This window comes from Suillus paluster (assembly GCF_016628075.1).
Source record: "Suillus paluster strain FC165 chromosome Unknown EDB91scaffold_13, whole genome shotgun sequence".
NCBI lineage: Eukaryota > Fungi > Basidiomycota > Agaricomycetes > Boletales > Suillaceae > Suillus > Suillus paluster.
This window is the reverse complement of record NW_024537573.1, coordinates 56,814-77,584: the sequence shown is the minus strand read 5'-3', so window position 1 is coordinate 77,584 and position 20,771 is coordinate 56,814. Positions and strand designations below refer to the sequence as shown.

The following is a 20,771-nucleotide window of genomic DNA, read 5'->3' as shown; positions in this document are numbered from 1 at the left end:
CGACTACTGTAGTACCCTGCTGTTCCAGTGTTGTGTAGCTGATGGAAAGGCCAAATAACAGCACACCGAGATTAGTTCTGATAGATGTCATGATGTGATACTTGGGCCAAGTTTGGCTGGTGAAGAGGGGGCATTTCTCAGGGTCTAACAAAATCTCTTGCTATCGGAACTATGAGGGGGCTGCACGAAACTCGCTAATCGTTTGTACCGATGAACTGTTCGTGTTCGTGTTGTCTGCTCGTAGATTTACTCATCTAGCTCGTCATAGATCTTGCGTACGAACGCATAGAAGTATTGCGAGTATCCTGCCGTCGAATCATGGTATCAATGCACAAAGTCCACAAGTAATGAAATGATGAAAATGGATAGACTGAAGGGAAAGGGGTCAATAGGTATGCAATCAATGAGAGAAGAGCCTCACAATCTGTTTAGCCTGATTTGCCCTTCTTGTACGTTCCGTATGGTCCCACTGTGCCTGGTGCCCCACCCAGTATTTTCTTTTGTAGTTGCAGAGGCTGGGAAGGATGCTTGCTTGATCCAGGACGCGATCCAAGTAGGCGCGAGCTGTCTACTGCATAATCTGGAACGTTCCATTTAACATCAGCTTCTATCTCCTGTACCTCCATCCCCAGCATTCTCCGCAATACAGCGTTCTCCCGTTCCAAGCGTGCGAGCTCACAGTCCCTCTCGAGAGACCAGTCCTTCTTTTCTTCGAAATCAAACTCTTCCGCATCACCTTGCCTTGCCTCAGGCGAAGGAGTATCAGCAACTTCGGCATCTTCCCCGTTGAGTACGCGCATGAGGTGACGCAGCGTGTTTGATATCCGCCCGAGGGCCGCGGATTGGGCGGTGCTACCCGACAGCGCCCGGAGAAGGTCCTCCGACTCCCTGGCAATAAGCTTCGATTCGTACTCACGAATGAGAGCGAGCTCGTGCTCTTGAACGTCACGCTGTGTATATTAATTACCGCGAGCAACAGTGTGTAGGGTGGCGGATCAAGATGAGGGGAAGGAGAAAGAAGACGTATTTCATCAATGAGCTGCCGTGACATAAATGTATACACGTACAGCTCTTGTGCGGAATGCACTCATAACGCTTTCCAGTGTCTGCTCGTACTCTCGAATGAGCGCACCAAGCTGTTTGTTGTCGTGCTGCAGCGTCTGATTCTCAGCTGCAAGAGAGGCATTCATACGCTCTAGTTCTGCGTCGTACACATCTGTGTTCAAGCAAAAGAGTCCAGTGAAATTGTATCAGCAATGAGTAGAACAAACCTTGGACCTTGTCGAGGTTGAACCTGCGGCATGGTCAGTCTAATCTGTAGATACCACTCGACATCCACGCTCCCACCTGCGGAGGATAAAACCCGTCTGTGTATGTGCTGCTTGAGTCTATGACTCTGTCAATTGAGGTTTTCCGACAGTATAAAAAGGAGGCAAAACCTTTACAGCACCAGCTGATGCATGCAGTGAAATTGATATGGAGCGGTTCTGTGTAAGCTGCTCAGAAAGTTCTTGGATGGTGTTGAGCAAGCGAATAAGATCGTTCTCGCTGTTTCCGTCGACGATCGTCATGTCATGAAGGCAAAGGACTGGAGGGGGGTCGTATGGCGCCACACGGAGGGGTCACATTTGTTCAAGTTACACTTTACATTGAGTTTACTACACTAGGTCTCGGGTCTGCAAGTTGCAACAATTGTGCTAAGCACTTCTGCCAATTTCACGCAGCCCGCCGCATCGACATTAGGCACCTCCAAATTATCTTCCGAGTCTGTTGCAACCCTTGAAACCCTTGGGGCCCGAGGCCCTTGACACGCCGTTACTCATACTATCACAGCAGAATCTAGATGCATCGCTTCGGCGCTCGTAATTTTTCGAACCTCCTTAAGGAACCCACAAGAACCCGGGCCCACCAGTCCGAATCATGGTTCCTGTGCTGTGTGTACTTACACGTTCACTCAGGATTGACTCAGGACACGAAAACACTAGTATCAAAGCCGCAATATTGCCTCCGTGCCGCGCTGGCTTTCGCTTCATTTCGGCTTTACTCAACTGTAAGTTGAGTATATACCTCCAGAATATAGACTCGGTACTCGGTACTCACTGGATTCGACCGTGCACTGTTTGGTATGTGAGCTTATTTAACGCAATAGTCAACTTATCTTCTAAACCGCGTATATTTCCATGCTCAGATCTCTAGATGATGACCATCTACCGAGTTCGGTCACCGCAACAGCCTAGATCGTCACGCACCGTTTTGTATCAACAACGTTGCGTTTTGTACCAGTCAAGCCTGTGCGACGAGGCAGTTCATATCAGTGACCGCAGCTTGGGAGCTCGGTCTCTATTCCCAAGACAAAATCACGCAGCTGTATGTAAACTCTGCTCGGATACATTCTAGCCTTCAGGTCGGGTCTAAAAAATCTTTTCAGGTCACTACGATTTACGATTCAGTACTTGTGCCGTTGACGACTTCCCGAAACAATGGAAGAACAGTTCATGATCCGCGAGCGCTGCACTGCATTGCATCTCTTGCGGCGGTAAACATTCTAGTCAAGTTGTATCCTATCAGCTCCTATCAGGCCAAGGAGAGCCTCGCCCTCGTACTTAACAAGCTAACTCCGGGCATAATCTCAAGTTCCGATGCATGCCAAAAGAGCTTGAACTTTCTCCCCAAGCACGTTGGCCTACTGTCCCTGGAAACATCTTTGATTTCAGCGCTTTCATACAAATGCCTTCATATCTACGGCATATCCACGCGAACTCCTACTCCGAAGGTGCAACGCATTTTTTATTATATCTATGTTGACGGAGAACCCAAACCGATCTCGGTCAGCTAGACTTGTGTTTAAAAGTCAGCCGTCAGGTCAAGGTTTCGTCGCATCCATTTGAGAACAGTCGTCTGATCTTCTACTTCAGGCTGTACGGAATAATTAAAAAGGAGTCATTCGCGGACGTCCCTCGGATGAGGGGCATGCAGATGTAGCGCCAACCCTCGGCAACCTCGAATTCTGGGCTTTGCCGCACGACACATGTCCCTGCGAGTCTTGGACGCAAGACAATAGTTCCACAGTAGCTCCGCCAGTGAATCCCTTGCAACTTTAAACCACCTTCTACTTCTCACGACTTCCCGTCCCGAACAGTCTCATGGCATGAATTACAGTATATGAATCCGTTCAGTACAAAAGCTTTTTGTTTCGCTGAGGTCTCATCCCCGTGCATCCCCGATAAAGAATCATTACATTCCCACACAAGCGCCCACCTTTGCATAAGGTAATCGATCGATATTGATCTGTCATCCATCATATCTGTCAAGTCCCCGCTCTCGCTCAGCGCCATAGGACCTACACATACCTTCCTCAGGCGTTCTTCACACACTGTACCTCGTTCCTACTATATCTACCATGCACCGCGCATTGCTAGTTGACGAAATCCTATTGAACATACTTACTGCGCTACAGGAAGCAGACAGATCATTTAGCCAGCTCAACGCTGTCGCTCGGACATGTCGGTTCCTATCACCTCTGGCATTGGACCTCTTATGGTCGGAACTGCCGGACGTAAGGCCCTTGCTCCAATATCTGAAACCAAGGATATCAAATGTGCGCAAACTCAATACCATGGAGGTCGTGATGACTGACTCAAATCCCCAAGGACCCTTGCTCATTGGTGCCATCAGCATCTTTCCAACGCGCTGCATCTCGTGTCCGTAAACTATCATGTCCCGTTCTTCCATGCGGAATTACCCAAGCATCCCTTACGGAGCGACTGCAATTTTTAAGCATGATGCGCACCACGACCTCGTTGTTTCCCAACCTTCGACAACTTTCGTGGACCGACACAGATCGATCGCGTTATGTGTATATTCGACTATTCTTGAGTCCTATGCTGGAGTCGCTCGAGCTGGATTTCTTTTTCCATAAAGCTCCCGACTTTCCCTTCCTCGCCTTGCTGCCCAAACTCTGCCCCAACCTCCACAGCGTGTCAATAAGCAAACATTCCGTCATATCCTTATCGGTAGACGAAGGCCCTTCTGCTGTTCGGATGATTTGTCAGCTGCCTCGCCTCACCACCTTAGAATGCAAGGCGTCGACCATCAGCGAAGCAGATATTTTGCACTTATCTCAACTCAAGTCGCTCATGACTTTAAGCTTGGGCATCCCTTCGTGGGTATCAAGCGACCATGGAAACTTAGCACCGGATAGTTCCATGACAGCCAAAGACCGTGCTGATTGTTCGTGGTTCAGCAACCTACGCAATTTGCATCTTCGCGCATATAACATGCCAATCATTACATCCTTCATGAGACCTGGATGCAGGCCTCTGCAGTCAGTCATCTTCGACATCTCCGAAGCACCGACCGCTGCTTCCTTAACAGAGTGTTTTAGCATGCTTCAATGGAGTCAATACGACAATGAATGTGGCGCAATGGGTTACATCAAAGTTCGCGACGGCCTTTCAAGTGCTATACTCGGTGTCTCCCAGCTTCTTCCCGACTCCAAGGTCATCACAATAGACGTGTTCAAGCCACTTTTCGCTTTCACCAAACTACGAGTTTTCGATCTGGGCGTGTGCTTGTCATTTTCTCTAGGTGACTCGGACCTTACGGCGATGGCAAGCTCCTGGCCAGAACTTGAGGTCTTCTGCCTCAACGAGGGGCGTGGCTGGCGCTTGTCCGCTACTGAGCCTAGGTCATCCATCACCGTCCGTGGTCTCCAATCGCTGTGCGCTCTATGCCCGAGGCTTTATCAAATCGCAATAGTCTTAAATGCCCTAGATCTCCCCTGTCCTACAACACCCCGGTCTATGCACACCCCAAAGCGGGCCACACCTCTGGCTCGTAATTTGGCAGTGACTCACTTAAGCCTGGGAGATTCGAGATTGGCCAATCCACATGATGTTGCATGCGCCTTGTCCAACATCTTTCCTCGCCTGAAGAGAATCAGTGCGTGGCAATGTCCTTTGGATACATTGCCTGAGGGTCCGCATCATCACAGGTTGTGGGAAGAAGTAAACAATATCTTGCAGCAGCGTTTGAACAGCATCTGAGAGAGCCTCTCTTTACGTTGACAATTTGAAGCTTTCCCTAGCTTTCGTCAACCTTAAGCGAGTGCTCTCATTGGTGGAGAGGACTACTAGCCTGAGTGTACGATAGAGGTTACTGGCCTAGTCCAAACGGGGAGTGCAGTTTGGATCAAACTGGCGCGCTTAGCTTTGTAGATGAGGGATATTAGAGCGGTAGACAAGTGATTATAAAGGACCATTAATGTAGTTGCGTACAAGGACTACTTGAATGATGTTGGGTTAGGTGATGTGTCGATTATCTGGGAAATCGAGGCCTCATGGCTATCACATATTGGCTTGTGTCTGCTGAATCCAGTCGTGAAAGAACAAAAACCCGAGAAGAGCTCTATCCGGTGTTGCCACCGAGTGCACCACATCACCAAGAAATTTAGCCTTGGATTTCTTGCGTCTGCCGTCACCATACATTCGGGGCTGCCGATCGCAAAGACAGCGCCATGGATCACCGTCAAGCGGGTGTCGAGCTTTCAACCAATTAGGGCCCAACGATGCTTCTGCCTCTACATGCGGTGTTCGCTGTTGAATTATGTCAGGAATGAACTTTTTGCACCCCCAACGTAGGTCCTGACCTTCATAGTGCTGTGCTGACTTTCAGGTTTCTGATGCGAGTGCGAAACTCCACCAACATCATCATGAATATCTTTGCTCAGTTCTCGTCGCTGAATCGTCTGGCGGCCCTCCTCGGTCACGGAACCTCCTTGCTGCTCCTTAAGTATTTCCGAACTAGATAGAATGGGAGTGAAACTACTGTCATCATCCAGAGTCTTCATGTGAATATTGCCATGTTCAACGAGCAGTCCCGAAGGAGTGTTTTTACAAGCACCCTACTTCCTGCTCGTTACTCTCAGTCTTCACCATCGTATCACAACGATCGATTTCCTCCTCTAGATCAGGCCGTGAAGTGAATGGAGAGCGGATAGCCCTTTCGGAGAGCCAAGGTAACAGAGCGAGAGGCAGTGGGAGGTGAATCTTCTTTTCCTGCGTCATGTTTTTCTATGTGTGAAGGAGTTACGTGGTTCATAGTTTTAGGCTGTTCCACTCTGGATGGATGCCCGATCGAGACAACCTTCTTTCCATCGGGAGCACGGGCGTATTTGAGAGGCGCAGCGGTCTGATCTAGACAGAGCTCCAAGGGAAGGGGATTGGGACGGTCAACTCTGGGGTGATCACGATGCTGCTCTTGAAGCACACGTTTCATTTGGAGCCTTTGAACTGCAGTTCTCGGAAGTAGATCGTTAGCTAGAAGAGATAAGGTGGTTAGAGCCCAGGAATTCCTAGCTCAGTTCTACAGCACCTAAATTTCTCATCTGACTATCCGTATGACTGTCCTGCTGTTGTTGGTACCGATTGCCATGGTCGTTGAGTTGTGTGCCTTTGACATCGTGGAATACCTGGGCGGTTGCCTCGATGTTCGATGCTTGCCCGGCGCTCCGAGTTGTAAGGTTAGCGTCGACTTCTCTCTCGTCCTTCCAAAGTGCAAGCCCCTGCGCCTGAGCAGAAGGGAGTGGTTCGCTGACATCCTGTTTCGGTCTGAGCTGCTCTGCTGCGGTTCTGCTGCTCGTCTCAGCCTTCTTACAACGTTTGCATCTCCAGCCAGCGAGGCCGTTATCGTGATCGCCCGCGTTTGTGAGACGGATAAGCTCAACGAGTTCAGCGTCTTCAATGAGAGGGATGTGACATCCTAAGAAGAAACAGAATGATGGGTATGTGGACTAGTAGAAGTTCCGTCATCGCAGATTCAGAGCGATCACTTACTATGATGCCAACCTCTCTTGCAGTCTCTGCACTTTAAAAGAAACTTAGAGGGACCCTTGTTGGGCTCTGAACAACGATGACAAGACAAAGCCATGGCACTTGAGCTTGATCAAAGACGCTAGTGACTATGTCGGGACCCCAGATTCAATGTCAAGTCTTTCAGCTTTCAAAGGCAAGTTACACGTTGGATATGTATGTTTTTTGAGTTCAGTGAAATTAACGTTGGCATTTCCACAGAATACAACTACGTATACAGATAAGACGTATTCCTTTAAAGCGATGCAAAGAAACTGTTGTCGACCAGTGACTATCTGACATCGTAGAGTACCTGGGTGGTTGCCTCGATGCTCGATGGTTGCCTGGCGCTCCGAGTTATAAGGATCGCGTCGACTTCTCTCCATCCTTCCGAAGTGCAAGGCTCAGCGCTTGAGCAGAAGGCAGTTGTGGCTAACATCCTGTCTCGGTCTGAGCGGGTCTGCTGCTCGTCTCAACCACTTGATTCTTCTTACAACGTTTACATCTCCAGCCAGCGAGGCCGTTATCGTGATCGCCCGCGATTGTGGAACGGATGCGGCGAATGAGTTCAGTGTCTTCAACGGGAGGGATGTGACATTCTAAGAGCAAACAGAATGATGGGTATGTGGACTAGTAGAAGTTCGGTCGTCGCAAATTCAGAGCGATCACTTACTATGATGCCAGCCTCTCTTGCAGCTTCCGCACTCTAAAAGAATGTTGGAGGGACGGTTTCTGGACTGTGAACAACGGTGACAAGACAAAGCCATGGCACTGTAAAGCTGGTATCGACTCGGAGTACACAGCAAGAATACGAGTTTGACGGGGGAATGAATAGATCACGAGAGATGAGTGAGTGAATTTCCTACTGGTACGAAAAGTACAGACATGCTTTTATACGTAAAGCAAAGCAAGGTATGGGAGTGGCTCGTCAAAACGGTACAAAAGGGAGTAGTCCATCGTCAGAGAGGACGCTATGTCAGGACCCCAAATGTAATCTCAAGTCTTTCGGGTTCGTTTGCACGTTAGAATCTAGATAAGTAAGCATTTCCACAGAATACAACTACAGATAAGACGTATTCCTTCAGAGCGATGTAAGCTGACGACCAATAACTTATCGAGGTTGAGTGCCAAAGGCACGATTGCTAGCAGTCAGTTCAGCACCCAATTTGTATCCCATGGTCTAGATCAATTCAGTCAGGATGATGACCACGATCATGAGGAACATACCTTATCCCAGTCAATCTTCTGTCGCGTTAAGGGCAGGGCACGCCTCAAGCCTTTGAATGCCTTCTCTCCCATCTCATGATATGCATCATTTAGGGATGTCTGGCATCGCGACTCTTCAGCCTCGATCAATGCAAATATCTTGGATGCCGATGAAGTAGGAGGTAGTGATGACACAGCGGCAGGTATTGATATCGACAAGTCATGCGACGTGCTGAGTTGAACCTGTACTGAATGTCAGACCAATGAATTCGTATCTTGCGGCAAGTCTAACATTGCCTTGTTCATAGTAGTGGACGTTTACAAGGACTCTTCCCTGTATGATTTTACTCTCAAAGTCTATTTCGTAGTGCGAGCGCCATCGTCCAGCCCTGCAAAGATGGTTTAGTTCAACGCAAAAGGAACACATGTCAATCAACCGAACCAGAAGTTTGATGGGTTGTATTTATTGGAGACGATCTGAACTGCGAATTGAGTGGTTGACATGGCGAGAACAGTAGCAACTCCATCGTGGTAGTGTGAACCCAAGTATGATAAAGCAGCGGATTGCAATGCAGCGCTGATATCTGATAAGTCCCAAGCAGCTAATGCACGATATTTGATCCACTGACCGTTGAGGCTCAGCCTCCGAAGGCTCCTCTGACTGAGGATCTGTGGCTTCCTACTAACGTCATTGATGACCACCAATCGTGACTGAAAGTGAGGACTCACTAGAGTCAAGTGGTTGAAAACAAAAGATGTTTTAGATCGTGGGTCCAGATAGCGTTCTTCTTCGGTGTCGGGTACACGCGCAAATTCGCTGACTATTGTCTAGAGCAAGATCCACTGTGTAACGATATCTTAACACGTTGAGCTAGGGACTAACCTGATGATGTTCACCTGGCACCTCGACCGTTGTGAACTGCGCGAGATTATATTCTCGAAGGGCGGGAAGGATGCCTTCCTCTAATCCCGCGTCATCATCTACAATGACGCGAACATCTGCACGAGGTTGGACATCAGCATGGCTATGGAGGAGACACGGTAGTAAGGCACTAGGCACCGTTCAAGACGTCATTAATTTCTCCTGGAGGCGACTGGAGGATGAAGGAAGCAGCCACTTGTACGCGATCGTCAGAACTCATCACGATGGTCAGATTCTCCTGACGCGCTCCGTACTGGTTTGACTTTCAATTGGAAGGTGAACCCGTGCATTCTACATGGAGTGATTACGGCAACTGCCGACCACATTGGATTTCTGCGAGATCATGAGTCATGACTGTGATATGAACGAGAATTAAGAGTGCAAAATCCTGGATCTAGCTAATTCTACTGGCAAAAAGATAAATTTACAGGGACCGAACGGCAGTACAAATGATGATCGTATTTGTAAATTTTGTAAATGCGATGAAGACAGAACGTGTTCTAAGACGACCATGAGTGCAGTGGATCACAGTTTGGCCTTGAACTGGTCTTCGGTGACACCCTTGCCCATCGCTGCTGTGGAAGATACGCCACCGGTGACAGTCTTTATGAGATTGTCGGCGTAGTCGGCACCACTCCACTATTAAAGTATTAGTTTCAGAGCGCGTGAATGAGGTGATAATGGCAAACCTTTTGATGCGTCAAGACATCGCAGTCAATCTCGCGCTCTTTGCTCTGAATAATCTCCACGTAAGCTTTCATACCTTCCGTCGCATATGAACGAGCGAAGAGATCGCTTATGTATGCATTGGAGTGCAAACCGCCGAGCTGACAGGGAAGGTCCAGTCAGTTTAAAGGTTACTTCATGTTTCTTCAGATACTGACCGTGATAAATTGCCAGACGAAGCCGAGTTTACCTAGCTCCCAGACAAAGGCTTTCATATCCTGGCTGTTTAGGCCAGCGGCTTCCCAGTTGAATGAAGGGCTGAGGTTGTACGACAACCAGTGACCTGGGCGTGCGGCGTGAACACCGTGTGCGAACTCGCGGGCTTGAGACAAGATAGGTTTCTTTGTTTCCATCCACAAGGCATCGGCATATGGTGCGTACTCAATAGACCGTTGAATTGCGCACTGGGTGCCACCTTGGTAGCGATAGAACCCTTCCCGGGTCCGGGGCGTGTCCCAGTTCCAGTAGGGTACAGACTTGAGACCAAATTCTCTCTGTGCGATAACTACTGCTTGAGGGTATGACGAGTGCGCAACACGAGAGATGAATCGATCAACGGTAGCCTTCGATGACCCTTGTGCGGTCAGGGCATTAGCCAAGGTCTCCGAGAACAACTGCAAGTTTGCGGATGCAGTCCAAGCATCCTCAACTGCCTGCAGGTCATCACCAGACTTCCCAGCATTCTCAGCGTCGGTCATGACATTCACAAGAGGAGGGAGATCCGCGTTTGTGGAGCCGAAAATGAAGGGGTGGTCGCGGTCATCAATGTTTGAGGTAATCAGGGTAGCAGCTTCTGAATCAGTCCGTGCAATGACTAAATTCTCGACGCCCATAATGTCGTATTGAAGACGAATGGCAACGAGGCGGTTGATGTGCTCAGATATGGGCACAAGAACCTTGCCCGCCATGTGTCCGCACTTCTTCGTCCCAGGTGCTTGGTCCTCGATATGGATACCGGCTGCACCTTTTTCAACGAACATCTTGGTAAGCTTCATAATGGCAGTGAGGCCACCATGTCCAGTATCGGCATCGGCAACAAGGGGGCGAAGATAGTCAATGGCTGGAGTTGCAGCAAGCTCTGCCTCGGACATGTTCGAGCGAGCCTCGTGTTGTTTACGGTCATGGAAGAGCTGTGCCATGAAAAGATGCTCAACCTTGTTAGGAACCGTATTTGAGGGGTAATCTGGATAAAAGTTAAGGAAAATATGTAATCCCCAGAGCAAAGGCGCGTACCAGCAAGATCGGGGCCGGGTTCGTTGGTAGACTGAAGCCGTACTGGAGGATTGCCAACCAGAAACATATATTGTCTCGAGGTACTTGGCCATCTGAGTAACTTGCACAGGGTCTAGACTATACACCTTCCATCAACAGCTGACACGCAGAGGTATCGTATGGAGGTCACTTACGCTCCGTATGTGTGCGATGGTGTACCATTCTTGGCGTGCTCGGAGAGCAGGGCGAAGAGCTTCTTTCCTTGTATCTCGGAAGGATACTTAATGGGGATGCTACCCCGCTTCGCGACGACTTCAGCAGCGGAATATGGTCGCTTCACTCTGGCGAAGCGCGGGCTCTTCATGTTCGACACTGTTCAATACTACAACTCACTCCTTGCAGTTTAGGGGCTCACCTTGAACCACCGTTCGACCTCGGCGACCTCAGCCTGGAAAGCGGCGCGCTCAGCGTGTGTCATGGCAATATGGGAGGATGATTGAGGGTAGTAGAAATAGAATACGGGCTGTCGTTAAAAGGCAGAAGGAAAATCTATTTAGTGGCCAAGCAGCGGCCGAGGTACGAATGTTCCACTGAGACATGTGATTCCACCAATAACATTTTCTGTGGTGCAAATCGGTACACTCGACTGGAGAGCGGAAGGTCCTAAGGAGCGGGAATCTAAAAGCTCGTGATTACGCTCTATCTCCCGAAACATGTTCCGTAGGACACAAAGGCGGCGGCGTTATACGGACTTTCAGCGGAACTGACCTTGTTGAAAGCCGAGCTACGCACCAAATCACTGCAACTCACTCGGCCGACTTGCAGACTAGTAATGGCGTGCAGACTGATGCAGTTCATAGATTGTGTCACTACAGAGGCACTAAACCAAAAGCTTAAATGACATATATATTTGGTGGTTGATGGAAACACCCGACACCTGTCATAACCTCCACGCCCAAACAACTCGGGGTTGCAGGGTCGATGCTGCAGAAAAACTCAGGGTCACTACCCTCTGCGCAATGACGGAAAGCGTTTTATGTCCTTGGAATACAATGTATGGTTATCTAAGTATTCTAGATACCTCCCCGCTGCTGGTCACTGACGACAACTGGCGCGCGTTGTTCAGATATAGCCGCTGTGTCCAGGGGCAGGCAACCCGTTATAGGTGCCCCACAGCCAGGCTTGCATTCGTCTAAATCATTATGCGAATCGCTGTCAATAGCATATACATCATCGCCTGTCACCATCATAGACAAGGCCAGCTAAACCGTAGCGTATCGTAAAAGCAAAGATACTGCCCGCGATCTGTACGAAAAGGATTGCCAGCTTCAGCGACGAACGGTCTTGTGTTAATTCGACATACCTGAGTACACATAAGTACCTGAACGAGCCTCTTCTCGTGCATCGGACCCAGACGCAAGAGAAGGAAGTTGAGGATCGTCAGATTGGTGGCTTCAAGGATAGCTCCGCTTGTTGGGTCCATAGTCAGCTCTGTCAGGCCGAGTGTGGCAAGTATACGAAGGGTAAGAGACGCGAGCCTGGTAGCAGGCTGTTTGTCAAAGATGGTTTTTGAGGGGTACAGCAAATTGGTATCAGGAACGAATCTGAAATATCATAGGCTGGTTAATGACGGACTTGGTGTCTCAAAATCGTGGTAGAACCTTGGAACGCGATGTCTAGGGCACGGCACAATGCCGAAGAGCTGAGGACATGAGAGCAGGAAATTGAAAATCTGAGGAATAAAGAATAGAAGCAGGGTCTTGGAGAAGTGTGCTTGTATTCCAACCACGGAGAAAGCCATTCCAGTGACATAACAGAGTGTGTCTCCAGGGAACGCACGCGCAGGATACCTAAGAACATGGATAATTAGAAATAATGACTTACGGATCATGCGCACTCACCAGTTATGGTACATAAACCCAAGACACACCCCTACGAGAGGAAGCATGAAGTACAGACTGAAGAGGTGTCTCATAACGAGTTCGCTACTTCCATAGGCCATTCCTGCATGCCAGGCGCCACCAACTTCGACTTCCATTTGACTGCCGAGAAGGTGTAAGGGTATACGGAAGTCAAATGGCAAGGGCAGGTATAAAAGATCGTTGATAATAACCGAGACGGCAATGATCAATGCCTGGCTGACTTCAGAGCCATTGATTCCAGCAAGAATATTGATGCTATTCGTGGTGAATGTCGAAAGGAGTGACATGTAGAGGTAATACAAGGGACCTGAAGGTAGCTTGAGATTATCACGACCGACATTGCATTGAAATTACAAACCTAGGTTGACAAGAAGGCCAAGAAATGGCCGAAGAGGAATAGGCACGACTACATGAGTATTCCCTCCTTCAGCATAGTAGACCATCAATAGCGGTATGGCGGCAATGAGCGGGATAGGCAGTTTATGTCTCCATCGAATGTCGAATACATCGTCGAGGAACCCCAACAGAATTGCCATTAAGAGCGATAGCAATGATGACAGATATACAGATAGCTTTACTGCTCGTCACAAAAATGCTTTGTTCAAACCTGATGAGGTACTAACCTCATGATGTAGAGAGGCGGCGCCCAGCAAGCCTTCGATTTTGCTTCCCCCGCCCGAAAGGCTCGCGATGGAGGTGGAGAATGGGAAAGGAATGAACAATATTAATAGCAGAATGTATATTGACGCGCAGACGAGGCCTTGACTCTCTGGTCTTGAGATGCACGTCAGCTTTCGTCTTTGCCCTCGTTCAATGGCACGAACATAGGATCAGAATAGACTTTCAAGAGGTCCTTCCCTTTGAGGTTGGCTTTCACAAAAGTTGGTCCGAGTGCGGGGACTAGGTAAAGCGCTGCAAGGAACGCAAATATGGAGAATCCAGCAGATGCCCATAGGGCTGGCAGGGGAGGGACGGGGTCAAGTAAAGGACGAATGACAAACCATGAAGCTACCGGTATTAGGGATATAAGTAAGATGTTAGGGAGTGGTCTGGGGGATAGAGGAGGTGCCATGGCTTGCCCGCCAGAGTCCTGCCCTGTAGAATAGGTGGTGTTCTTGTCAGTGAAGATCTCCTTACACCGCCATAAGTATGGGCGTCGCGTGTCACTGTCAGGACGTGGTCACGTTTCAACACGTGAGATGGCTGCTCTACCAATTACGGCCACTACTTCAGACAACGCTTCGATCAGCTCAGGGGAACTATCTACGCAAAATTTGTCGCCCCAGAATGACTGGGTCTTGAACCGTGAAGAGTGCTACATAAAGACTGCAGAAGGCAAGGGAAGGGGTGTTTATGGTGAGCAATCTCAGTTCTTGGAACAAAATTCGAAGACGAAATTTAATTGGCAGCATCTCGTGTTATACCACCACAAACTGTGATCGAAATTAGCCCTGTGCTACTTTTCACCAGATCTGAATACGAGGATCATGGTAGACATACGATCCTGGATCATTACACGTTTAAATGGCGAGATGGACGGATGGCTCTTGCCCTTGGTCTCGGTGAGATTCGTTCTGCGCACCATCATCGTTTACTCAATAAAACACGTCCCGGTGCTACTTAGGCTCCCTTTTCAATCATTCAACCCACCCAAATGTGACATACACGTTTGATTCTGCTCATGAGTGTATCAGGTACACGTCTACAAGGAGAATCAACCCCGACGAAGAGTTGTGTATCTTCTACGGTCATAAACTCTGGTTTGATCCTGTGGGCACCACAGAAAACTTGGAACCTCAAGTCTCCCTTCGACCAACACGGCCAATCTGATTTTCTTGATATCCTGGCTATCGATAGCGAAGTGGATGAGGCTGAACCACGAAATACTGGCGACTCGGACGTTATTCTGGAGGGCGAGGCTCTTCCGTTCATTTGGAAGAAGCTTCAAATAGATGAAGAAGAGGAGTCCATGGAAGACATCAGAACAAGTAAGATCAGCCCAGCCTTGCGAAAGTTGAGAGTGACCCCCTCGTTTAGTGCAGGCCTGGGCGGTTGACATCCCGGACTCGAAACACATAGCGACAATGTTAAAGTGAGACTATTCTTCGCTCCAATGTCGCCAACCACCACTCAAAGTCGTTAGTTGGCTGAAACGGTCAGGTCTCGAGAGTGATATTCTATCACACCTCAAACGCATCCGGAAGAAAGATCGTATCTCCACACTCCTTCTCAGTGTCTTGCCTTCTGCTCCCTTACTTCCTCAGAACGTCGATATCAGGGGATCCATATCAGGTGCCTGTCCCCTGCAATCCCGCTTTAACACAGACATCGCTTCTTTTAAAAAATACGTTGTGGCCAACTGTATACGCACCACGACGGAAGTGGGAGCCTGAAAAATGGTCTATTGCAAAAGTTCAATGGGCTCGTGATGCCATTAGTCACATTTTACGAGAGAGTGCTCAGACAACATCGAGTGACGAGGTTCGTTTCAAGATCTGGGATGAGAAAACTTGCTCACAATTGATCAGCTTCCGGTTGTTGCACACGTGCCCAGGCCCTTTGAAGACGAAGCTCAATTACCTCGGTCATTTACAGCCAAAGACACGCGTATATCCACTGGCCATCCTCTGCGCCATGCTGCAATGAACATCATTCGCGACATCGCCGATTGGCGTGCATTAACGGCCCCCACTGATATCCCACCTGACCCCTTGACGCCCATGGCTTCTGCCTTCTGACGGCAGCCTCGGAATCTCAGATACATCGTGCAATGGCACGAATTATCTGCTGACTGGGTTAACCCTTTTTATAACCCATGAACCATGTATTATGTGCAGCATGGCGCTACTGCATTCGCGCGTCAAAGAGGTTTTCTACATCGTCCCTATGCCACAGACAGGAGGATGCGGTGGAACTGCATGTCTGCCTGCGCTCAAGGGTGTCAATCACCGGTACAGCATCGCGCACTGGAGATCAAGAGACGGCTAGCGCAGCCCCAGCACATCTTGATGATCAAATAGATGCCTGATCCACAGATAGATATCTAGATGCTCATTAGTACCACGATCATCATTCGGAGATTAGGTTACCCTGCCATCACAAGCAATTCATGATTCTACTTCTAGATTCTTCTAGTGACACAATCTACAATACATTCTGCTCGGTGGGCAACGATGAATCGGCCGGGGAAAGCAATGATAGCATGGCACATGCAATAACAACAGTTCAAAAATAGACCATTCCGTCGCGCTCCCGCATTCTCCGTCGTCCGTCCCAACAGTCTCAGGCCAATAAATTCGCTTAAACCCCATCCCCCTGATCGAATAACCCACTCAAAGCCGTGTGAACGAACGCACCTGCAGCGCAGGTGGCTGCCACATCTTATCATGAATGAGTCCCAAAAGATCAGAATCGGGAAGAGTGCGGAGATAAGCATTATCATCCAATTTCTAGAGGAGTACAAAGAGGTCCGTCAGTTCCCTGCTCGTGCGTGGATGTTTGTTCCCCCTTACATCTTTTTGTGCTTGTCTGATGACAGCAAATGCGACCTGGGCACTGATGTCCCTGATGCGCGCAAGACGAGGGTATACCAATTCGGCAGCCCTCTCTTCCTCGGTCAAGGAGGTGGCAAGCGCGATCGCTGCCTGTTCGACCATGGCGTCCGATACGTGGCGAGTCCGGGAGAGGATCGAACCGAGACCGATACCGGGGAAGATGTACATGTTGTTTCCTTGTCCAGGCTCGTGCGTCACACCACCATAGGAGAAGGGATTGTACGGGCTACCCGACGCGAAAATCACCTGGCCATTGGTCCTTTGTAGGCGAGGATTGTTAATATCGACCATGCTGCGAGAGCTTTGTTGACTCACCATTCGATGGCATCTGAGTAGTCCAATTCACATAGCGCGACGGGATTTGACAAGGGGAAGATGATGGGACGCTTGTTCAGAGCACTCATCGTTTTGACGACTTGCTCAGAGAATGCATTCTGGAAAGGAAGTGAGGTTCTGAAAGGTTCAGCTATAACGGGGAGGCGTACTCTGAGGGTGCTAAGACCGAGCAAGGCGGTGGGCTTGACGTAGTTAATGATGTCAACGAGGTCGGTCAATGGAGGACCCTCGTAATCGGTCCGTGCGAAGACTGCAATTACTGTTTAGTTTGTAGAAAATAGGGTAGATATATCTTCGTACACTTCTTGTGTTCTTGGAGCCCGTTGCGGTCGGCAGTAATAAGACCTTTTGAATCCACAGTCTAACGGGATTATTGAGTAACAAATTCACATGACCTTCGAATGTGGCTTGGCTCACGTAGATTCGAGACCTTGCTTCTTCAGGACTCAGGCCAGACAAGGTAAAGAAGGACAACAATTGCTTCGCAACGCCGATACCTGCAGAACCGGCTCCGAAGAACAAGATCTTGTGATCTGATGGCGGTAGGCCGGAAGCGGCAGAAGACAAACGGGCAGCATTTGTGAAGCCTGACAAGATTACGGATCCTGTGCCTTGAATCTGCACAGGGGTCAGTACAAACGAGAGTGGAATGTTGATCGACTGACATCATCGTTGAAAACACGATACTGATGACGGTAGCGGTCGAGGTATTTGAATGCGTTGTCTGTTGAGAAGTCTTCGAATTGTACTAGTAGGGTAGGGAAGACTTCTTTCATGGCTTCCATGAACTCATCCATGAATTCGTCCATCTGAAACATGTGTGAATTTATGGGCGCGCAGGTGGTTGTGAGGGACATACTTCTGGACCGTTTGGGCGTGGGCGGCGAACGCCGATGTAGAGAGGATCATCAAGGTAGCGTTGAGTATTTGTACCCAGGTCCAGGCAAATCGGGACCTGGCTAGGGTCAATTGAGTGCATGAGATACTAACAGCATGGACTTGCGGTAGAGGATGGTTTGATGCCGGCTCCAGCGATGTAGAGATCCCTGGGTAGTTGTGTTCACGTGAGGGACCTTCTGGAAGAGTGTAAACACTAACAATTTGCCAATACTGATGGGCAGGCCATTTGCGCCAAGATCGCCCAAGCCAAGGATACGGGAACCTGATTGTTTGGTTAGGAAGGTAGATAACATCGAACGCCAATTCAGCCCACCATCGGTGACGACAGCTATGCGGCCGTCGGGGAAGTTCGGCCAAGTTGCCAAAACATTACGAATGCGACCTTTGTCTTCAATGGAGACATATAGACCCTCAGGTCGCCTCCAAATATGGGAGTAGTTGACACAGGCATCTCCAACCTTTGGAGAACGGTTCTTAAGTATGGTCACACGACCAGGTCGGAACGGCTTACAGTTGGTGTATACAAGATGGGAATCATTTCCTGAGTAATTGAAAACACCTCAGTCCCGGTTTTACACGAGACGATGAGGGCAGCTTACTTGCATGTTCTCAAGCAAAATGTCATAGAATAGGTCAGAGTCACGGCCTTTGAGGCCATTTAGAAAGATGTATTTTTCAAGACCAAGTTGTTTGGAGCGCAATTGCAAGAGAGAGCGCTGACGGTGGTCAGTTTCAGTAAAATTGGGAGGAAAACGAGAAGGGGACATGGTGTGGAAGTTGAAACGTGATGAACGAGTTAATGGAGAAGCTAGTGCAGCTTTATAGGAAGATCGAATTCGAATGGGACGATAAAGCATTCAGATTTTAACTGCTCGGCACAAGCTGTGAGGAGGAAATCGCGAAGCCTTTAAAAAAAACCAGTGTATCCACCCGGTTCTATAAAAAGGATTTGGGGAAGTTTTGTAACCTCGGCAAAATTTTCGTGATGTGAGATGATAAATTGATGTTATTGGACCACGGGGAAGGACTAGATGCTCTGCTGTTGGGGCGACCAGTATGAAAATCGGCTCATTTTGAACCCTGGAGAGAAGTGGAACGACATGGTTTGTTGTGTTCCAAATTTGGAAATCAACCCAATGACAAGAGTCGGAAAAACGGAAATATACGGAACACGTTTCTCGGTCTCCGTCACACTAGGATGAGTCAACGTGAAACTTGATTGGTGTAAGATGAGCAGAATCATCTCAGACTACCCGACTATACTGGACATATCCTATTAAAGTCTGCCACACTAGAATAAGTTAGTCGCGCATAAATGGTTACAGACCTGGGAAACGGACCAAGATATGTTCTCCATGGGGCTCTGTCCGCTAGGCCCATATCACCAGAATTCACGGCGTTTCTGTTTGATAGCGACAAAAGTAGACTTCTTCTCTCCCCACTGCTCCCTCACAGTCTCGTGCTCCACCTCCATCTTCCTGGCGAACTCCTTCCGTTGGGGTCTGGGAAGAGCAGCAATTTTGGACACAAAATTTGGCGTGCACTTAAACATCCTTGCAAGTTTAGCACGGCTGTATTTTTCTGGATTAGACAGCCTCAGTTTTCGTAGCTGCTTCATGTCCTCGTCCAACATTCGTGATGGTGCAGCATTATATGCTGAAGGCCGCAACAATGGTGGCATGGGTGCACGTTTATTGAGCGGTGTTGGAGACTTGAGCAAAGGAGAAGCGGGAGCTAAAGTTGTTGAATGAGGTGAGGGCGCTGTTGGGGGAGGACGATGGATAAAGGTCAAGTTCTCGTCCTTGAGTGTTTTGACAACAACATTCGGATGGTTCAGCAATGGATCTGGAAAACGCGCAGGGGGCTTTTCTGCGATACGAGTTGCATAGCTGCGGGAGAAGCAGAATGATAACCGTGGCTTCAGCATTTGGGTTGTCGCGTCAAACAAGTTACTTTGAAATTAGTGCAACGACAAACGACGCTTACATAACTTTGCTATCCTATAAGCGGACGGACGCGTTCGACTCTAAAAGTTCATTCGACTATGCAGGTAACAAGGTCAATCCGACTACCTAGCAAGCGGCTTCAGCTGTCGGGATGCCGCCTTATTCATAACCATCCCGCACTTCGCTCATCAAATCCCTCTGGTCGGACGGCTTCGTTTGGCTTCAGGACAGTTCCAGAGGAGTCGAAGGAATCACTTGTGAAGGATGTTTTCGACTCTGTCGCATCAAAATATGACTTGATGAACGACGCCAGCTCTCTTGGCGTACACAGACTGTGGAAAGACTCCTTCGTAGATACGCTCAAACCGGGTCGCAAAGGTCCCCTTCGGTGCATAGACGTTGCAGGAGGAACAGGCGACATCGCTCTCCGTATTCTGGATCACGCAAGGGAGAAATATGCAGACAGAGAAACTACCGTAGAAATCGTGGACATCAACGCGCAGATGCTCAAGGAGGGATTCACGAGGTTCAAAAAGACAATGTACCACAATAGTGAGCTATGCGGTGCTTGCGACGTGCTCTAGTTTATGACATCTGTCAGCACCTCAGGTTTCGTTTCACGAAGCAAATGCACAAGAACTACCACCTTCTCAGTTCAAGGATGATTCCTATGACTTGTACACAATCACATTTGGTATCCGCAACTGCACTTCCATCCCTGCCGTGCTAAGTGAGGCCTACCGGGTTCTCAAGCCTGGCGCTACCTTCGCGTGCCTTGAATTCAGCAAGGTTAATAACCCACTGCTGAGCACGTAAGTGACTTTCATTTCATTGTCATCTAATTCTAATTTAGTTTGTAGACTGTACGACCAGTATTCATTCACGGTCATCCCGCTGCTTGGAACCATCCTAGCTGGCGACCGGGATTCGTACCAGTATTTGGTAGAGTCTATTCGCAAATTCCCAAGTCAGCCTGAGTTTGCGCAGATGATTAGAGATGCAGGTTTCTCCACAGGAGGTGATTTTGATGGTGGTGCTTGGACAGATCTCTGGGGAGGCATTGCCTCGATACACACAGGAGTAAAGATCTAGTTATAGCATACTCCTTTCCTCGTACTACGATTCTAATACCCATTTGCTGTCTACCTTCCTTTGTCGAGTTGAATAAACAATTTGCAAAGGCACGCGAGGCAGCGCCA

The 20,771-nt window shown here is 48.8% G+C and overlaps 11 protein-coding genes across 11 annotated transcripts; 3 read left to right on the top strand and 8 right to left on the bottom strand.

The window, feature by feature from the left end:
• Positions 1–46: 46 nt before the first annotated feature.
• On the bottom strand, positions 47–1,600 carry EDB91DRAFT_1118942 (uncharacterized protein). The gene is made up of 6 exons (XM_041318120.1): positions 1,440–1,600; positions 1,348–1,388; positions 1,272–1,294; positions 1,068–1,216; positions 422–950; positions 47–370 (listed from the first exon to the last, which is right to left on the bottom strand). Exons 1-5 carry the CDS (start codon positions 1,569–1,571, stop codon positions 429–431), a joined length of 867 nt encoding a protein of 288 aa, XP_041179532.1. The 5' UTR covers positions 1,572–1,600; the 3' UTR covers positions 47–370; positions 422–428.
• Positions 1,601–3,145: 1,545 nt separating this feature from the next.
• On the top strand, positions 3,146–5,324 carry EDB91DRAFT_126115 (uncharacterized protein). The gene is made up of 2 exons (XM_041324412.1): positions 3,146–3,598; positions 3,651–5,324. Exons 1-2 carry the CDS (start codon positions 3,401–3,403, stop codon positions 5,043–5,045), a joined length of 1,593 nt encoding a protein of 530 aa, XP_041179531.1. The 5' UTR covers positions 3,146–3,400; the 3' UTR covers positions 5,046–5,324.
• Positions 5,325–5,719: 395 nt separating this feature from the next.
• On the bottom strand, positions 5,720–7,005 carry EDB91DRAFT_126216 (uncharacterized protein). The gene is made up of 4 exons (XM_041324421.1): positions 6,834–7,005; positions 6,373–6,759; positions 5,907–6,317; positions 5,720–5,842 (listed from the first exon to the last, which is right to left on the bottom strand). The coding sequence occupies exons 1-3, from the start codon at positions 6,925–6,927 to the stop codon at positions 5,968–5,970; spliced, it is 831 nt and encodes a 276-aa protein (XP_041179530.1). The 5' UTR covers positions 6,928–7,005; the 3' UTR covers positions 5,720–5,842; positions 5,907–5,967.
• Positions 7,006–7,328: 323 nt separating this feature from the next.
• EDB91DRAFT_1036445 (uncharacterized protein) lies at positions 7,329–7,609 on the bottom strand (the record flags this gene model as incomplete). Its single annotated transcript, XM_041312813.1, has 2 exons — positions 7,329–7,447; positions 7,522–7,609. Coding segments are annotated over 2 exons (207 nt in total), but the record flags the coding sequence as incomplete, so codon positions are not given.
• A 10-nt stretch (positions 7,610–7,619) lies between these two features.
• Positions 7,620–9,271, bottom strand: EDB91DRAFT_1118935 (F-actin-capping protein subunit alpha). The gene is made up of 8 exons (XM_041318119.1): positions 9,115–9,271; positions 8,938–9,053; positions 8,784–8,882; positions 8,684–8,733; positions 8,497–8,631; positions 8,347–8,443; positions 8,076–8,297; positions 7,620–8,028 (listed from the first exon to the last, which is right to left on the bottom strand). Exons 1-8 carry the CDS (start codon positions 9,194–9,196, stop codon positions 7,960–7,962), a joined length of 870 nt encoding a protein of 289 aa, XP_041179528.1. The 5' UTR covers positions 9,197–9,271; the 3' UTR covers positions 7,620–7,959.
• Positions 9,272–9,501: 230 nt separating this feature from the next.
• Positions 9,502–11,731, bottom strand: EDB91DRAFT_1268208 (isocitrate lyase icl; the record flags this gene model as incomplete). The annotated part of the gene is made up of 6 exons (XM_041324532.1): positions 11,330–11,731; positions 11,109–11,272; positions 10,979–11,052; positions 9,861–10,885; positions 9,666–9,803; positions 9,502–9,615 (listed from the first exon to the last, which is right to left on the bottom strand). Exons 1-6 carry the CDS (start codon positions 11,390–11,392, stop codon positions 9,502–9,504), a joined length of 1,578 nt encoding a protein of 525 aa, XP_041179527.1. The 5' UTR covers positions 11,393–11,731.
• A 413-nt stretch (positions 11,732–12,144) lies between these two features.
• On the bottom strand, positions 12,145–13,908 carry EDB91DRAFT_1049688 (glycosyl transferase family 4-domain-containing protein; the record flags this gene model as incomplete). Its single annotated transcript, XM_041313481.1, has 7 exons — positions 12,145–12,219; positions 12,278–12,518; positions 12,576–12,764; positions 12,816–13,143; positions 13,195–13,408; positions 13,460–13,610; positions 13,661–13,908. 7 exons carry the CDS (start codon positions 13,906–13,908, stop codon positions 12,145–12,147), a joined length of 1,446 nt encoding a protein of 481 aa, XP_041179526.1.
• Positions 13,909–14,037: 129 nt separating this feature from the next.
• EDB91DRAFT_1118930 (cytidine deaminase-like protein) lies at positions 14,038–15,920 on the top strand. The gene is made up of 10 exons (XM_041318118.1): positions 14,038–14,192; positions 14,246–14,398; positions 14,461–14,606; positions 14,638–14,824; positions 14,874–14,928; positions 14,980–15,103; positions 15,129–15,317; positions 15,365–15,509; positions 15,595–15,824; positions 15,876–15,920. Exons 2-9 carry the CDS (start codon positions 14,377–14,379, stop codon positions 15,822–15,824), a joined length of 1,098 nt encoding a protein of 365 aa, XP_041179525.1. The 5' UTR covers positions 14,038–14,192; positions 14,246–14,376; the 3' UTR covers positions 15,876–15,920.
• A 96-nt stretch (positions 15,921–16,016) lies between these two features.
• On the bottom strand, positions 16,017–18,393 carry EDB91DRAFT_1268184 (uncharacterized protein; the record flags this gene model as incomplete). The annotated part of the gene is made up of 13 exons (XM_041324531.1): positions 16,017–16,285; positions 16,349–16,649; positions 16,706–16,824; positions 16,876–16,976; positions 17,027–17,087; positions 17,144–17,344; positions 17,392–17,535; positions 17,586–17,685; positions 17,713–17,772; positions 17,825–17,888; positions 17,940–18,084; positions 18,138–18,167; positions 18,226–18,393. The coding sequence occupies 13 exons, from the start codon at positions 18,391–18,393 to the stop codon at positions 16,169–16,171; spliced, it is 1,611 nt and encodes a 536-aa protein (XP_041179524.1). The 3' UTR covers positions 16,017–16,168.
• Positions 18,394–18,792: 399 nt separating this feature from the next.
• Positions 18,793–19,644, bottom strand: EDB91DRAFT_125366 (mitochondrial ribosomal protein subunit L20-domain-containing protein). The gene is made up of 2 exons (XM_041323685.1): positions 18,967–19,644; positions 18,793–18,917 (listed from the first exon to the last, which is right to left on the bottom strand). The coding sequence occupies exon 1, from the start codon at positions 19,551–19,553 to the stop codon at positions 19,008–19,010; it is 546 nt and encodes a 181-aa protein (XP_041179523.1). The 5' UTR covers positions 19,554–19,644; the 3' UTR covers positions 18,793–18,917; positions 18,967–19,007.
• EDB91DRAFT_125780 (UbiE/COQ5 methyltransferase) lies at positions 19,498–20,767 on the top strand. The gene is made up of 3 exons (XM_041324315.1): positions 19,498–20,124; positions 20,174–20,384; positions 20,433–20,767. Exons 1-3 carry the CDS (start codon positions 19,671–19,673, stop codon positions 20,662–20,664), a joined length of 897 nt encoding a protein of 298 aa, XP_041179522.1. The 5' UTR covers positions 19,498–19,670; the 3' UTR covers positions 20,665–20,767.
• Positions 20,768–20,771: the final 4 nt, after the last annotated feature.

Excerpts from the sequence above, each read along its gene's own strand:
- EDB91DRAFT_1118942 (XM_041318120.1), bottom strand. The coding sequence starts at position 1,571 with ATGACGATCGTCGACGGAAACAGCGAGAACGATCTTATTCGCTTGCTC. Across the intron at positions 1,295-1,347 it reads ACGGGTTTTATCCTCCGCAG|GTTCAACCTCGACAAGGTCC; the intron begins GTGGGAGCGTGG and ends ACCATGCCGCAG. Across the intron at positions 1,217-1,271 it reads CAACCTCGACAAGGTCCAAG|ATGTGTACGACGCAGAACTA; the intron begins GTTTGTTCTACT and ends GCTTGAACACAG.
- EDB91DRAFT_126115 (XM_041324412.1), top strand. The coding sequence starts at position 3,401 with ATGCACCGCGCATTGCTAGTTGACGAAATCCTATTGAACATACTTACT. Across the intron at positions 3,599-3,650 it reads TGAAACCAAGGATATCAAAT|GACCCTTGCTCATTGGTGCC; the intron begins GTGCGCAAACTC and ends CAAATCCCCAAG.
- EDB91DRAFT_126216 (XM_041324421.1), bottom strand. The coding sequence starts at position 6,927 with ATGGCTTTGTCTTGTCATCGTTGTTCAGAGCCCAACAAGGGTCCCTCT. Across the intron at positions 6,760-6,833 it reads CAAGAGAGGTTGGCATCATA|GATGTCACATCCCTCTCATT; the intron begins GTAAGTGATCGC and ends GTTTCTTCTTAG. Across the intron at positions 6,318-6,372 it reads TAGTCAGATGAGAAATTTAG|CTAACGATCTACTTCCGAGA; the intron begins GTGCTGTAGAAC and ends TATCTCTTCTAG.
- EDB91DRAFT_1118935 (XM_041318119.1), bottom strand. The coding sequence starts at position 9,196 with ATGAGTTCTGACGATCGCGTACAAGTGGCTGCTTCCTTCATCCTCCAG. Across the intron at positions 8,883-8,937 it reads TGCCAGGTGAACATCATCAG|ACAATAGTCAGCGAATTTGC; the intron begins GTTAGTCCCTAG and ends ATCTTGCTCTAG. Across the intron at positions 8,734-8,783 it reads TTTTCAACCACTTGACTCTA|GAAGCCACAGATCCTCAGTC; the intron begins GTGAGTCCTCAC and ends TGACGTTAGTAG.
- EDB91DRAFT_1118930 (XM_041318118.1), top strand. The coding sequence starts at position 14,377 with ATGGCTCTTGCCCTTGGTCTCG. Across the intron at positions 14,825-14,873 it reads CATGGAAGACATCAGAACAA|TGCAGGCCTGGGCGGTTGAC; the intron begins GTAAGATCAGCC and ends CCCCTCGTTTAG. Across the intron at positions 15,318-15,364 it reads AGACAACATCGAGTGACGAG|CTTCCGGTTGTTGCACACGT; the intron begins GTTCGTTTCAAG and ends ACAATTGATCAG.
- EDB91DRAFT_125366 (XM_041323685.1), bottom strand. The coding sequence starts at position 19,553 with ATGCTGAAGCCACGGTTATCATTCTGCTTCTCCCGCAGCTATGCAACT.
- EDB91DRAFT_125780 (XM_041324315.1), top strand. The coding sequence starts at position 19,671 with ATGCAGGTAACAAGGTCAATCCGACTACCTAGCAAGCGGCTTCAGCTG. Across the intron at positions 20,125-20,173 it reads AAAGACAATGTACCACAATA|CACCTCAGGTTTCGTTTCAC; the intron begins GTGAGCTATGCG and ends GACATCTGTCAG. Across the intron at positions 20,385-20,432 it reads AATAACCCACTGCTGAGCAC|ACTGTACGACCAGTATTCAT; the intron begins GTAAGTGACTTT and ends TTTAGTTTGTAG.